Raw genomic sequence first — 17,352 nt, 5'->3', positions numbered from 1 at the left:
TTTTTCATAGTTCAATGGAGAGAGAGAGAGAGAGGTTTCTTTTGATCAAGGAAAAACGGTGGTACAACGTCCAAATTTACAGATACAAGATTGCTAAGAGGCAAAAACTTACAGATTCAACCTTCCATAAGAAGCTTTTATGTGCCACAAATACCTTTAGACTCTACTAATATACAAGTGAGGGTAGAATCTGCACTAAGCCTAGAGCCGAATTCTTTTCTTTTCATTACCCAATATATCATCTCCCTGGAAACAAAGAGAAAAAAAGTCAACTTTTATCTATTTTCCTACTCTGCAATAAATGATGCTTGATGGTTGCGTGAAAACATAATTTGGGTCTATCAAATGCAAATAAAATATGACTATCAAACTTTAAAAAAATCACAAATACATAACTTCATCAAACAAACAAGCAGATAAAATGCACATTGATAACAAGAGATACCAATACAAGAAACAGAACTGGAAAACATGGAAATACTAGACACGGGTCTCAGCCACACTTAACATGTTAAATGGAGAAAAAGAAGCCAACACGCTCTGATTTCACTTTCCTAAACGGTTTAGATGGGTAAAAAAGCCATGACACATGATAAATTCAGATTCTTTTCAACCATTTCATACTTGATACTCCCAAAGAAGGTTCAGCTTCTTGGAAGATTTTCATGAAAAAACGCTAACTGTTTCGTACACTCATACAGTATACGTTTTCCATGTTAAACATGGTTTGACAGATATGCAGAGTTATAACAATAGAATTGTGATGCATTTTGCTGCATCACAGCTGAAAGATGTTGAATCAGATATGCACACAGTTATGCATACTGAATACCTTTTCTGTGTTAAACATGGTTTAGAGACAGGCACATTTATCATAACAGAGGTTAGCCAGAGTGAGTGGATCACAAACCCCTATAGCATTACAACAGAAATAGTGCCATGTAAGAAAAGCTTAGATAATCAAAATAGCATACCATTTCAACCCCATCAAAATCTTCACGAGAGATTGATGCTGACTCTGACCTACACTTGGAGTGCACAATAGGACCCAACAGAGACTTTTCCATGGCTTCCTTATATCCGTCTGGAGCATTCATGTACACTGCTCCTTTATACATCCATTCTTCCGTTTCATCACTGTAAAAATCTTCAAAAGGTTCACCACATAATGCACAAACATTCTGGTTTTCATCTGCTGGGACAGCCATTTCTTCTTCCTTCTTCTCTAAAACTGTTTCTGTAGGAAAAAATGCTGGAACAACATCGGCCCCCACCCCCTCTGCTCCACTTAGCCATTCTTTAGCACTTACAAACCACTTGCGTGATTGCTTTTGCTTACGATTCTTAGAAATACGATTCTTTGTCACATGCCAATCCATGTGACTGCTGTGCCCTTCCTGCAATTTAAAGCGTAGCCCACATGTTGTGCATTGCCTAGGCAAGTCAACATATAGTGCATTAATTGCAGACTCGTGACGGACCTTCAGAAGTTGCTCATTAAACTCCAATCCAATAGACTCCTGAAAGTAAGTGTATGTTGTTAACTGCGAGTTCATAGCATTAGCCATGAGATGAAGATTGCATACCACAGAATGAATCCACATGCAAAACAAGAAGCTTAACGAGCACTAAAATTACCTGTAAAGTTGATGGAGGTTTAATCAATCCCTTGGCCATAAGGGAATTTATAAGGCCTGCAAGTGGATTCCCAGGCTGTGGGCCCATAAATGCATTTCCTGACTGTGGATGGGGCAGGATGGGACCCATATTCTGTAATGGAGGTCCGACTTGTAATGAGGCAGGTGGTGGTCCTGGTGGTAGTGGAGGTTTTCGCAGAAGATGCATAGAGGAAGCATTGCCTGTAATAAATAAAGGGCATGCTCCAGATATCGAATTTACACGTGTAACACCAACACTACCCAGTTCCTGGGTTGTTCCTTGATTTATGGGACGTGCCAAAACATGGGCTGATAGCTGAGGTCCTGCAGAAAACATAGAACTTTCTTGTTGTGGAAGCACAGCAATAACTTGCTCCTGGTCAGGTTTCTTTGGTTGTGTTAAAAGAGAATGCTGATAAGGCAACTCCAGAAACTTAACAGGGTTCAATGCCTTCTTCTCAATGTCATCTACTCGTGGAAGATTAGCAATTATAGGTGGATTTTGACCTTGGCTTACTTGCAACTTCTTAAGATCAAGCAAATCATATTGACTTTTTTGCAGAGGAATCCTAGAAATAGGACCTAAAGGCATAGGATGTGCTCTTTGTGAAGAAGGCCATGTAATAGAAGGTGATTGTGGCCCTTGCGTGGCATACTTCTCCATGGTCAACATTCTCGTCGATGCAGGCAAATTATCTAAACCATAAGATTCTGGCTGTAAAGATCCTGTCTTTGCATGGACACTAGAATACCTGTCTAAAGCACTGGTTTCAAGCACATGACCACTAGTGGAAGAGGTTGGCTGACCACTTAACTGTGTAACCCCACTGATTGGAGTTCCAAACCGGAAAGCGCTTACCCCTGACCTTGGCTCAAGGTGCTGTTGTGAAGGCTGCACAAAACGATGCAATAAAGTGCTACGCTCTTCAGATGTGCCAGAAGACCGAATGCGAGGTACTGCCCCATTCCTATCACCTCTAGCGACCACAGACTCCCTGCCAGTGTAACTACGACCAGGCTACAAGACAAAAAAGATAACTATAGATTAATATGAGATTGAGATAATTATGTAGCACTATTGTAGGACATGAGAGAGATTCAGAATGCTCCCAGGACTGTGAGAAAAATTGGCAGCATTCAGGGATTAATTGTATCACAATGGAGTTGCTTTTTCAAGTAAAACCACATTACTTGATCAGCCCACTCCATAAATGCAAATTGACGGAGCCTTGGTTCTAAGCATCAATGAACCCAGTACCATGAAATCAGTATGGGTAAACTAAACCACTAAGTTCTATTTCAGGATATTCTGGGCTGAAAGAAGAAAACAACAGCTATCATTTTTATAGGATGAAAGCACACACCCAATCTTTCAAAATGGTAGCATCATCATAAAAAATGAGGCAATCCAATTCTCGAAACATGTGCTTCTATTATTTTTACCCACATGCAAGCTAATTTTAGAAGTACAACAAAACAGAATAACAACCAAAACTCCACCAAAGAAATGGAGAGCCAGCAAATACAACAAAATGAAAAGATGAAGGTGCACTAGGTGAAACAAATGATGACTTTAATAGTTAAATAAAAGCTGGAAGTATTTCTTAGGAGGAAAAGATCGAAACACCATTCATCTTTCGGAAAAGCAATTAACTGCTCTTCACATAACAAACAAAATATCAAACATGCAAAGAGATAACAGTAAAGACAAAAGAATCAATGAATCCATGAATCACCAACTGATGAGGGCAAAGCACAATGCATGTAAATATTTCTCCATTGAAGGATTTTAGTGTCAAACAGAAACTTCCCTTTCAATCCATCTTACGAAGTTACCTTGTGTCTCCTTGTTTCCAAGAAAACTACTACGTCAGAGGAAACAAAATTGGATCACTTCAGCATAAATGCAAGTTAATTATTAAAACCATATTCAATAAGGTGATGTACCATTTTTTTTCCAAGATAAATGTTGTCGCATGAAACGAAGTAAACAGGAAATGGTGATAAAGCTAAATCTGCAGGAACACTTATATTAATAAGAAACAGTATTTTATGGCAGTAACTTGTGTGGCAATGTCTCACATTTCCAAAAGGTGGAACTTAACAGATGTCCTACACTAGCAATCAAGTAAGGCAACATAAAGAGTGCATTAAAGCCTGCCAGAACATTTATTATTTCACAAGAAATAGTTTATAAGGGCACTATCTTGTGCAGCAATCTCTCATATTCCTAAAGGTGAATCTAAAGGCACTCCCCACCATTGAAGTTTAAGCTAACAGCACAATACAAATGATTGTCGACAAAGATTATTTCCTGAAACAAAATAACAAAAGAAAAAGCAACTAGATATGTTAATAAATTGCATATAAAAAGTAAGAAACAAGAGCAAGTCCCATACATATAGAACAGGATTTCCCTCTTCAACAAAATTGTGAGGATCATTTGTAAACGAGCGCAAATCCTGACTAGGGTGATTGCCTCTACTTAGTTCAGCTTTAAAAACTTGTGTGTTGGTCCAAGAGTTTATACGTCCAGAAGTGCTCCCAGATGATGCAAGATCATTTTTCTTGTTACGATCAGATAAAGTTGGACTCATATCCTCCCAAATATATTCTTCTTCCTCGGAATTTTGCCAACTAGTTGTAGCTGGACCATTGTTTAATACAGTCACATCAATTTGCTCAATTTTTGGCACCTTTCCATGAAAGGTACCTTTTCCCCTGTAGTTTCCATATGCATCGGTGAGTACTACTGGTAGGGGTTTATGGTGCTGACTGTATCCATTGCTCTGCCCATATACCGACTTCACAGCAGCAGTTCCTAACATTTGGTTACCATCATGAGACCAACGCATGTCCGGCCAATTTCTCTGGTCACTGCTAACTTCAACTGCTTTATTACCAAATAGAGAGTGTGATGGTGAGACTCTTTCAGCTACAGCTCTTCTAGGAGACTTATTCATTACAAATCCACCATCTGGGGGTGAGGAAGACCTTGAAGGAGAAAGAGATCTTGAAAGCTTAACTTGTGATGGTGAAACCAACCTTTGGTTCCCAATAATAGGTGAGGGTGTCTTCCCCGTTGGCAATCTTGGTAGGTCAGCTCTTCCAATTCCCATTCTTGGAGAACTGAATTCTCCCTGATCAAAGTCATACTCACTGTATCCACCAGGAGGCATTCTCCCATAGGCTTGTAAATTTGAAGCAACCTCTCCATGATGTTGTTTGCCCTGCACAGTAAGAAAAGGATCAGAACTCACAGATGTTAAAAACAAAAAAAAAAATAACACAGATGCACTGTCAATATCTTGTTGCCGAAGGAAGCAACAAGACTAAATACTCTGACCACCTCTATCTCACTGCAACATTAGGTAGTGCAATTCATATTCAACTGATCTGAAAACTGAAAGGTTTTCCAAAACTTCAGAGGCTAAACAAGTCGATCAGGTAAAACTACTTGGGTTTGGACCGTTTGATCAAGACGAAAAGGACCAGCCTTCTCTACTCTGTGCCTAAATCATTAAATCATACAAGTTTTTCAACCAAAATATGGACAAGTGTACTAAAGTTGAAAACAATCAAACACACAAATAAAAGTTTATTAAAGATAAATGACTAGTAGTAGATCAACTTAAAGATCAAGCTTGAGATAAGTTCCGGAAATAGGCATCAGGTTGCTATGCCACAAAGAATTCATCAAAATTTTTGAGAAGACCGGGCCAAGAAAACTGCACACATGAAATTTTGAAGAAGCTCCAGACCATCCTTTTGGGCTTTCTGTAGTCTCCCTCTCCAACCTTTCCTCTTCAAAAGAACTGCTTTGCACACTATTCTGAGGACTACTTTTATGTACCTGCATGTATATGACATGTCAAATGTATGCGCTCTACTTGATAAAATTGATAAGATAATCTTAGTACTTTATGCATCATAATGCAATATGAAAACTAAGAAAATAATCACAAGTATGCACATACAAAATGAAACCAGCACTTACTATGTTTTGGTCAATACAGCGTCGTGCCTCCAAGTACTTTGGATTGACATGGATACCATGTGCTGGCCTGCGCGAATTTGTTTCTGATGTTCTGGACGATGTCAACCCAGAAGACTGACTTCTCATCGGAGAAAACTGTAAATCAGCCTCAATAGCACGGAGAACATTTGAGGGGAAAATCCCAGACCATGTTCGGAAAAGGTGGCGCATTGCAGGATATAAACTCGAATCAACTTGCCTATAAGCTTTACAAAAAACCTAGCAAAAGAAAACTAATAAGAAGCAGTAACGTTGAATAATTCTTCGCAGAAATACATGTAGGAAGCAGATGAGAAATGTTTGTCTCAAAAGTCATGACAAGAGAGCCAGACAGAAGATCACTTGAAGAAAACATCTTGTGCATTAAGAAGGCATTTGTACATCAGTAGAAGACCTGTACGCATTGAAGTCGCAGCGAGTGCAATCGAGCTTCCACTAATGCATACAAATAGGCTTTTAAGACAGCCCAAGACTCGAAACACCCACTACAGGCGGATCATTCTAAGAAGGGAAAAAACACAGATTTACATCATATTTACAAGGCCCAAAGGCCCAACTAGCCACGCAGGGCGCAGATGAATCGGTACAGGGTGGGTGGTATGCTCATGTTAGATGCCTTCATAATGTAAGAGAAAAAAAACTGTATGTTATCAATAAATGTGTGTGTTTTACTGCGAACAAAGAGTTACTCACCTCAGGAAGACGTGTAGCGAAGTACCTCACGTAGTTGCCACCAATGTTCTTCACAATGCTATCTAGAAGATACAATGCAGGTAGCTTCTGTTCTGTAGGAACCTGAAAGAAAAAAGTTGAATATGGTGACAGACATAACATTGTGATTGAAGCAACTACAGCCAGGGGAATGCAGTCCAATCAAATAGGTTCAACACCATTATAAAAAAAAGTTGTCAGATTTAAGCTATATCAGCTCATGCCTACACAATGCATCAAATATGAGATAAATACAAACTTCATGAAGAGAACTTGAAAGTTTTAATAAGAAACCTGATAACCTCATTAACTGTCAGCAGAATTAATAACCCTTGCCCATGATATAGAGCAGTGTCACCGATATCGCCGAGAAATTGCAAATATTGGGAATATATTGCTATATTTTCATTTTCTTGGCTGATCGTATATGCTGCGCGAGATAAATTACTACAGAAAACTGTGCGCTATTCAGATTTTGATTTTTTTTAAAGCCCAAAATTTATTATAAATAAAATTTTGAAAAAGATCACTATAATTGTTAAAAATGACCTTGTCCTCAAAATTTGGTTTGATTTGGTTCAAAAACCAAATCAAATCAATGAGTTTTGAACATTTTGTGATTTTTTTTCAAAAGATCTTGTTTTCAAAAAATATGAAAAATGGAGGATTTTAAAATAAAAAATTACTATTAATTTCTATTAATAAAAACAAAATGATTTCCAAAAAATCTAGAGTATTGGGTGAGATTTGAGAAAATCCCCAGATCGAGAGTAATGAGGGGTTGTTTCTGAAAAAAGGGCATTTTGGGGATTATTCAAAACTTTAAAATGTGGGGTTTTAAAAAGTTTTAAAGGGTAAAATAAGAAATAAAAGTATAAACGTGTTTTAAGGGTTTTTAAAGGTTTTTTAAGAGGCATATGAGGACCTCAACTGGCTCGGTATTGTATGAGTTATGGTCGACTGCAGCAAGAGAAGGAAAGGAAAGGAAAAGAAGGAAAGGAAAGAAGGAAGAGAAGAAAGGAAGGGAGAGGAAGAAGGAAAGGAAAAGAAGGGAAGAAAAGAAGGAAAGGAAAAGAACAAAGGGAAGAATGAAAGAAAGGAAAGAAAAAAGAGAAGATGCCTAAGGGAAAAGATCTTTTTTGGAGTCAATCAGATGAACGTGAAGGTGGGAAAACATTTTGTCACTATTGTGAAAAAGAATATTTCGGAGGAATCACACACTTCAAATATCATTTAGTGGGCATAACACGCAAGGATGTTGCACCTATTGTGAAAGAAATGGCATTGAAAGTAATTTAAGAGCTTGATAATTGGCCTCCTAAGAAGGGAAAAATCCTTAAGTACTTTAGCACTTCTTGTATACAAGGTAGTACATCTTCAAGTAACACCCCTTTTTTTTCTACTAGTTCATTTCAAGAGACTCAAACAAAACAACAAACAGTTCCTGTGATCTTTAGAAAGCAAGAAAAATAGTACAATGATTCTCTTCTTTTTTTATTGTATTGCAATGAACAATTTGTCCATTAATTTGCTCCAGTCGGAAGAGTTCAAGAATTTTGTTATTGCAGTTTCAAATCATGGTCCAGGATACTTTTCACAAGGTAGTGAATCGTCAAAAAAAAAGATTATTTGATGATGCAACAAATAAAATCGCATATATTGATGAAATGAAATTTACATGGTCTCAAACCAGATGAAACATTATGTCCAATATTTAGAAAAAATCAACTAGAAATGGACCATATATAAATTTGATAGTGAGCTCCCAAAAGGGTATTATATTTTAGAAAACAGAGAATGTTGAATCGTACTTGTATGCATGCAGACTTTGTAGTTGGGTTTCTTTCCTCTACAATAGAGAAGATTGGACCTGAAAATATTGTTCAAATTGTAACAGACAATGAAAGCAATTATAGAAGAGAAAAAATTATTCTTGAAAAGCGCTATCGAAATATTTTCACTAAATCATGTGTTGCTCATTGCATTGATTTAATGCTTGAAGATATTGATTGTTTGGAATATGTATCACCTATTATGATAAATGCAAGGAGGATTGTGAAATTTGTATATAATAAGCAACAAGTTTTGGATCTGATGAGGGCTCACACAAAGGGAAGAGAGTTGAAGAGACTGGGTGTGACAAGATTTGCAACCCAATTTATTTGTTTAGAGTTCATTTTGAAGCAAGAAGAAAACCTTGCAATTAGAAGAATTTAAAACTCAAGAAGGAAAAGAGGTACTGACATTGTTCAAGGTGATGCTTTTTGGGAGGGTGGAAAAGAAGTAATCATGTTCATTGAGACATTGGTAAAAGTTTTGAAAATGGTAGATGGAGATGAGGCTACCATGGGATATTTGTATGAGGCACTTGATAGAGCTAAAGAGGTTATTAAGCGTGTTAATAGGGATAAGTAAGAAAAATATATGTTGTATTGTAATGTCATTGATAAGAGATGGAACAGTGATTTGCAATACCTTATACATGCAAGAGCTGCTTACCTAAATCCCCATTTGTTTTGGGAAAGAATGGTAAAGATGGATGATAAAGTTTGTGAAGGCTTAGATATAGTGAAAAATAAGCTTATTTCTTATGAAGATGGGAAGATAATGGCCAAAGATCTTCTGAAATATCATGTCAGAGATCCTTCTTTGTTTAACGAGGGGTTAGCCATGGATCTTATTTACTTTGCACGTGACATAAGTATTCTTTTTGCTCAATTATTTTTAAGTTTTATCGTTTACTCTATGGTTCCTTATTTTATGCTTTACTGTTGATTTATTATATTTTGTTTTTTCTTTTTAACAATAGGAATTTGGTAGAAGATGTTTGAAAGCTATGTTCTTGTGCTTCAGTGAGTAGCAATTAAAATCTTAAGCCAACCATGCAGGGATTCAGCTTGTGAGAGGATTTGGAGTGCATTTGATGCAGTTAATACCAATAAGAGATCAAATCTTAGACCCTCAAAGCTAACTGATTTGGTGTTTATTATGATGAATATGCTTATGAAAAAGATGTCGCCACAAATAGAGACGAAGAATGTAAATCCAATCTACATCGATCACGTGGATCCATTTGTTGATGATAGCATAGAGGAAAATACACCTTCAAAAGATTTGATTTGGCTTCTGCATCATCAAATGATGATGACTGATCTTTTTTTGTTTGTTTGTTTGTTTTGAGAAATTATGATGTTGAACCTTGAACTTTATTTTGGCATTGTATGGGCTATGACTTATGGAGTTATGAGTCATGAGTTATGACTTTTCTTTTGGAGTTGTTTACGTGTTACTTGTTAGTTGTTACTTGCTAGTCATTTCATGTTTACTTCTAAGTTCTAAATTATTTTCTTTTTCTTATTATTAGATGGATGCTATAATTATTTGTTATGTTGTTAGTTGTTAGTTGTTAGTTGTTAGTTGTTAGTTATGTAGTTAGTAATTTATTGTTTGTTAGTTGTTAGTTGCTAACTTAGTTGCTCATCTAAGTCACAGGGACTCGGCAAAGTAGGTGCCGCACCTGCGTCGATGCGACGCGACACCGGTGCATGTGCGGCACCGGGTGCGGTCAACATGACCCTGGGTGCGGTCAACGCACCCAGGGTCATTTTCGTCCACGTTTCGGACGTTAAAAAACGATGAAAAGGAGGATTAGGGCAAAAAAAATTGCCCTAATCTCTCCCCTCCCGCGCAGCTCAGCTCGAGCTCTCTCATCCCGATGCCCCGATGCCACCTCCTAGGCTCCTCCTCTCCCTCGTTGCAGGTACGTACCCTCTGGCTTCCTCTCGCTCGCTTCTTGTGTCGGCAGGGGAGGGGCCGAGCCCCCCCCCTGCGCCCTCTCGCTCTCTTGTTGGGTCGGCAGGGGAGGGGCCAAGAACCTCCCCCCTCTCGCTCTCTTGTTGGGTCGGCAGGGGAGGGGCTGAGCCCCACCTGCTCCCTCTGTTGTCGGCAGGGGAGGAGCCGAGCCCCCCCTCTCGCTCTCTTATTGGGTCGGCAGGGGAGGGGCTGAGCCCCCCCTGCTCCCTCTATTTTCTGCAAGGGAGGGGTCGAGCCCCCCCCCCCCCCCCTCTCGCTCTCTTATTGGGTCGGCAGGGGAGGGGCTGAGCCCCCCCCCCCCCCCTGCTCCCTCTGTTTTCGGCAAGGGAGGGGTCGAGCCCCCCCCCCCCCGCTCCCTCTGTTTTCGACAGGGGAGGGGGTCGAGCCCCTGTCCTTGCTCCCTCTTATTTCAGGGGAGGGGCTGAGTCCCTCCCTGTTTTTGGCAGGGGAGGGGCAGATCATTTTTTTATATATATAAGATCATTTTTTTGTTTTTTGTCCTAAAAATGGATATTTTTGGACTCGGTCAACGTTGACCGAGTCCAAAACGAGGACAGACTCAGCCTCGATTCAATGACCGAGTCTGACTCATCGTTGTTCGAGTCAGACTCGTCGTTGACCGAGTCCAAGCCGTGTCCTAAGCCGCACCCGTGTTGGGTCGTGTCGACTCGGGTGCGGCACCTCCCTAACCGAGTCTGTGTGACTTAGGTACATGTAGATAAACTTGCAAAAACTGGAGAAGGAGGTGGTGGAAACAAGAGACTTCGATGCAAAATCTGCAAAAGAGATTTTGTTGGGTCTTACACAAGAGTGAAGGCTCATTTGTTGAAGATACCAGGACATGTCATTTCAAGATGCAGGAAAGTTGATGAGGCAATGCGAAGACAATACAAAAAAATACAAGAAGAATATGAGAAGAGAAAGACAATGACTGATTCTTGTGCAGTTAGTGTGCCATTTGCAAGCCACCAAGAAGATGCTGAAAAAAAAAAAAAGGTCAACGTAGGAGGTAGAGGAACAATACAAGCAGCATTCAATACATATGGAAGAGAAGAATTGGATAGAAAAGTTGGGAGGTATTTTTATTCTAGTTCACTCCCATTTAATGCGAATAGAAATCCTTATTGGAAGGATTTAGTAACATCCTTGCAAATTTTAATTTGAGTTGCTATGTGCCTCCAAGTTCAAAAAAAATACAAACCACACTTCTTGCGGAAGAGAGGGCAAATATGGAGAGCTTGCTGAAGATTAAAAAATATTTATGGGAGAAAAATGGAGTTTCTATTGTGTCTGATGGATGGACAGATAATTAAAAGCGTCCACTGATCAATTTCATTGCTTGTTCGCTTAGTGGTCGAATATTCTTAAAAACAGTTGATGCATCCGAGGAATATAAAAATGCAGAGTATTTGAAGGGATTGTTTATAGAAGTCATAAAAGAAGTGGGTGATCAAAAAGTGGTACAAATCATTAAAGATAACGCTCCAGTTTGTAAAAGTGCAACGTTGAGTTTGGAGAATGAGTACCCTCATATTTTTTGAACTCCCTATTTAGCACACAGCTTAAATCTGACCCTAAAGAGTCTGCAACCCCAAAGAAGAAGAAAATTCACAAGCATATGTTTTATGTTCATGGATTGAAGATTTAGAAAGAAATGTCAAAAGCATTAGGAATTTTGTTGTTAACCATCATCGTGTTAATGCTATATTTAATAGGCACTCTGACCTGAAATTGTTGAAGGTCGCTAAAACACGTTTTGCGTCCATCATTGTGATGGTGAAGAAGATTAAAAGAGTGAAGAATGCTTTAATTAACATGATGACTGATGAAAATTGGACATTCTATCGTGTTGATGATGATATCAAGGCTCAAGAAATTAAAAAATTCATTCTTGATGATGAGTTTTGAGACAGAGTGGTATACTTCCTTCAATTTACGCAACCTATTTGGGAAATGTTAAGAGAAGTTTATAAGGATGAGCCCATGCTTCACAGAGTTTATGAAATATGGGATAATATGATTGAAAAAATACAAGTTATAATTTTCAAGCATGAAGAAAAAAAGCCTGCATTGGATGATTCAGAATTTTTTAATCATATTCATTCAATTTTAGTCAGAAGATGAGATAAGAGCAACACTCTTTTACATTGCATGGCACATTCTCTTAATCCAAAATATTATGCAAATAAGTGGCGGGCTGGTGGTATTGATCGTGTCCTTTCAAATTTAGACCCAGAGCTATCAAGACATAGAAATATGTGTATGACAAGACTTTTTCCAGAAGCATATCTTTTACATCAAGTCACACAAGAGTTTGAAAATTTTTCATCTTCGAGATTATATGGACCGGCATTATTCGCGAGAGAAGAGGATAATATAGATCCTATCACATGGTGGTCAACATTTGGATCAGAACAGAGTTACCAGTCGAGAAAGCGGGAGCGGGAAGCGAGGCACTTTCAAAAATTTAGGAAGCGGGGAAGCGGGGGACCACTTAGAAGAAAATTCTGAACTGTCTCGGATGCGACCTAGGAAGTGAACCGGAAGCGACCTAGGAAGCGAACCGGAAGCGAGGGGGAAGCGAAAAAAATGAAAAAATGGGAAAGTGTGGGGAAGCGCGCTTCCCATTTATGGGAAGCACGTTTCCCATAAAAGGGGGACGCGCTTCCCATAAAAGGGGGACGCTTCCCCTCACGCTTCGGAAGCGCGACGTTTCGCGGTTCCGAAGCGCGCTTCCCCTTTTGCCTAGGCGCTTCCGGTAACTCTGGATCAGAAACACCTCTTCTCCAACATCTTGCATTAAGATTGTTATCGCAGCCTACTAGTTCATCGTGTTGTGAAAGAAATTAGAGCATATATTCTCAAATCCACAACATGAAGAGAAACAAACTCACCAGCAAGCGTGCAAAGGATTTAATATATGTTCATTCAAATCTTTGATTACTTTCGCGAACCAATGATGAATACAGGTACTAATTTGCTCTCTTAGTTATTTGATTATTTCTTAGTTTTTCATTTAAATATACTTGTATTGTATTTAACATTTTCAATTTGGGTTTGTAACGCAAACAAGGAACATCCAAATTTTGAGATGTAAACCCAGAAGACTGTGACTTCGAGGGAGAGCATGATTTCAACATAACAAACATGGATTAGCTGGGCCCAGTATTCCTTCTAATGATGCATTTGATGATAAAGAAGAAAATTATTAAGATCCATTACTTCATCAGGATATACTTTGATATGTAATTCAGTTCTTTTCTGCTTTACTTTTTTGATTGATATTTAGGTTGATTTATGTAATTGCTTTACTTATTTGATTGATATTTAGGTTGATATATTGCATGCATGATGAATGATATTATGACAATGTTAAATGTTAAATGTTAACCGTTAAAACTTCAAAATTATATATATATATATATTACAATTTTGCCCCTGTCGCACCCCCGCACCCAAGGTTTTTGAAAGTGCCGCACCCACACCCATGTGACATAGTTGCTCATTTATCAATTTATCTTGTCTATTTTAAGGTTTTTATCTTAGTTTTCTTTTGTTTTTTTATTTTCTGTATTTTTACTTATTTTTTAGAATTTTTATTTATTTTTTTATATATTCTTGAGATATTCCTGAGATTTATCAACTTTTGAAAATCTATCAGAGAAATACCCTCGCCGAGAAATTACCTTTAACGATACAAGTGACTATGATATAGAGTATGAGGATGTGTGTCGATGTCAATAGATCTGGTTATTGCTAATGTCAAAATCACGTATTCAGTACAGATAAAAGATCAAAATGACACATGATACAAAAATATAACACAAAACCTCCACCTCAAATTCCAGATCACTGAAGTGATCACACCAAAACTTTGATTTGGTTCTTATTTTTCATAAATTTTCTGTTTTTGGGTAGTTGATGATTTTTTTGAGAATATTGAAATGCTTATAATTGCCAATTTCATGTGCATTATTCTTTTCCCTATGTTTTCTTAAACTACGGATGGATTTAGATTGAGACTTAATTTTAAAAAGCTTTTATTATATTTATAGGTTTGGTTGTCATTTGTTCGGTGACGGTTGATAGTCATCTTCAGATCACTTATTTGAAATTTTTCTGGCTTTAAAGTTACTTTTATATTCTTGATTAGCATCTCAAATTTTCTTGATTCTAATTTTTTAATTGTTAGACTTGAAAATCATCTTAAGTTCTTCTTTTGTGGCTTTTCTGTTGCAGAAATTTCTGTGACGAATATTTTTTGTGCTGGATACTTGTTGAGCTGAACATCTATTGTGCTCAATATTTGTTGTGTTGAACATTTGTTTTGCCATAAATTTCATGTTGAATATATGCTTGTTATTAACTTTAGTAATTCATCAAAATATTTTGTTTTCCTAAACTTTTTTTTTTGTCCAGACAAGACAGACCAGTGCCGCTAGGCGCTGACTAGGTCTTTTAGAGCCCTGGCCCCTAGGAATCGAGTTGCGCTTTTCACTACATGGTAAGATACAAGCCCAACATGAAAGGGTGCTTTGATACAAGATGACAAGACTAGGAGAAGAAGATGCCTATGAATACCAAGCGGGGAGGGGCACTGGCACTAAGTAACAGCAAGTCCAAAAACTAAACCTATATAGTTACAAGCAAATAAATAAAAGCAGCAAGCTGACCGCATTTAGATAACATAAAACCCAATAATAAGGAGGGACCCTTCAGCATTTAGCTTTCAAACTCCCCATGCTTGCCCCTGCTAGGACCCTGCCCCCAATAGCTTTCAAACTCCCACTTCTAAAATTTACACTTCAAACTTTAAGGGAAACCGAGCGAAGCATCCCAATAGTTTCAGAAAGGGATCCGAAATTCTACCCCCATCTGAATCCCTCACGATACGATAAATATCGACAAACTGTCATTTGGCCGCATCACCTAGCCAATGTGAACTAAACCTATTTTATGTTTGCCCAAGAGGTAGGGAAAGATAACCCATTACTCGATGTGGCTAAGAGGGTTAAAATCATCTATTAAAGTTCACAATAGTAGAACCAGGATAAATTTTGCAAAAGGGATTCATCTATAAGTGGGAGAAACGGAGAGTGGCTTCAAAACTCAACTCACTGAAACCCACGATACAAAATTTGCGCCAATACCAACGAGAAGCTGCTTCAAAGGCACTAAGCATCGAATTTTACAGCGCGCAAAAATGCCCAAAACAAACAGCTTTTCAATGGTATGATTCATAAAACCGCCATCCACACATCTCCTCTCATCGTTCGAAATCCAGAAAATCGCTCTTTCTTGCAAACAGCAAGTAGAAATACATAAAAACATTGAATAAATCGAATCCCAACCAAAACCCCAATTACCGATACACCCACCCAATAAGTAGGAAGAGGAAAAAACATTCTTTTTTCGTTCAATCACTCTAAAATTCAACTAAGAAGAGCAAAAAACACTCAAACAACAAAAAAAGAAAACTTCCAAATCGCGATAACCAAACAAGAACAACAAAACCCTAGAATCGAAATCCGAGGAAAGCACCCTACCTGCACAATCCGGGAAGAGATGACGGCGGCGATTCCCTTCCCGAAGGCCAACTGCTCGCCGGCGATGATGGTGAGGTCGGTGATGATGGGCTTGGAGTTGAAGGTGAGCTCCGAGAGCGCCTCCTGGTAGAGGTCGACGATCTCCTCCTGGCTAGGGCCCTCCGACGAAACGCCCATCTCCTCCTCCCTCTCCCTCAAGAAAACCCTAAACCGTTCCAGAAGGGAAGAAGAGGCGGGAGGAAGAGGGGAAGCAGCATCAGCAGGAGGAGGGGACGGCCTCTGAGGAAATTCCGACGCCTTTCTGCTGTTTGGTTGGCGTTCCATGAGGAATCCTCCATTCTTCATGGAGTTTGATGCCCTAGATTTGTAATTGCCTTCTTCCATAGAAGGACCCTACCCTACGCCCAACCATCCATGTTCTCAGTAGAGATTCGAGAGAGGTCTCTCTCTCTCTCTCTCTCTCTCTCTCTCTCTCTTTTCCTTTTATGCATTGAACAATTTTGGAGCTGTCGCTTTTTCTTTTTCTTTTTTGTTTACTGGGGAGCGTATGGGTTTGATGGGCAGGGGGCATGTGCCTCATGTTTTATAACCGATTCGCTATTTGTACTCGCCTTGTGTTTTGGATGCACCAGGTTACGGGTTATGAAGGTTATGTATGAGTTCATGTTTTTTAAATGAGTCCCAGACGGGGCAGTCAAGGTTCTATTCTTATGGGTGTCGCTCCTCTGCGCAAGCCAATGCCAGCAGCAACCAGGGGGTTTGGCAAATTCATATTGAGAGAAGGATTTTTGCATACTTTTATTAACCCCTAACCTAACCTCTCAAGAGCCTTCTCATACACATATGACAACATCATCACCCACTACTGCCTGTTCAGCCACAAAACAAACACACTGTAGAATGCCGCTTGGTTACAAGTGGCACCTCAAATATGTTATATGCTACTGTGGAATTAACCACACTAGAGCCTAACGAGCTGTCAAAACAAGTATGCATCACTTGGAAGAGAAATAACAATGGCCACCTATCTGTTGTCCATTCCAAATCGAGGTCAGTCAGTAAGAGTTTTGGTGGTGAACTAACTAATTCATTCCTCATGTTGGGCATTCATAAGATCACAGGCTTCAAATGAAAGCAACCCGTCGGTCCAACCTTTCGATAGTCGTGATGATCCTATCCATGGTATGAGTAATGATACCAAGGAAGGAGAGAGGTTTTATTTTATTCCTCTCTTTTTTTTGCTTCTTACCATGCCTCGGTGACTGGTGCTATTATTTCTTTCCTGCAACAACATACAAAAATAACCTCCATCACAAAAAAAAAAAACAAAAAGACAATCATAAGAATTGAATACCACCTTTACAAACATCGAAGGACAAGTAACCCACACAAAATGAATGAAGCCAAAAACTTTTGTTTGTCCAACTATCACAAATGATTGTGCACCCTTTGATAACTTAACAAAGAAAAGATAGAAATAAGAACATGCTATCAGAGACGTTGCAACATATGTCGGGAGGCCTCCATTGCATAAACCATGCATGTCAAACCAAGACCGATAAATATCCAAATAAAATAGATTCGAACT

General features: G+C 38.8%; 1 protein-coding gene across 1 annotated transcript; it reads right to left on the bottom strand.

Annotated features, from left to right (window-relative positions):
- LOC149844371 (polyadenylation and cleavage factor homolog 4-like) lies at window positions 1-16,256 on the bottom strand. The gene is made up of 8 exons (XM_089994338.1): window positions 15,765-16,256; window positions 6,388-6,489; window positions 5,656-5,913; window positions 5,395-5,511; window positions 4,058-4,888; window positions 1,639-2,676; window positions 975-1,520; window positions 1-246 (listed from the first exon to the last, which is right to left on the bottom strand). Exons 1-8 carry the CDS (start codon window positions 16,146-16,148, stop codon window positions 202-204), a joined length of 3,321 nt encoding a protein of 1,106 aa, XP_089850464.1. The 5' UTR covers window positions 16,149-16,256; the 3' UTR covers window positions 1-201.
- Between the last annotated feature and the right edge of the window lie 1,096 nt (window positions 16,257-17,352).

This window comes from Nuphar pumila, chromosome 2 (genome assembly GCF_984573655.1).
Source record: "Nuphar pumila chromosome 2, dmNupPumi1.hap1.1, whole genome shotgun sequence".
Classification (NCBI taxonomy): Eukaryota; Viridiplantae; Streptophyta; class Magnoliopsida; order Nymphaeales; family Nymphaeaceae; genus Nuphar; species Nuphar pumila.
This window is presented reverse-complemented; position numbering and strand designations above follow the sequence as displayed.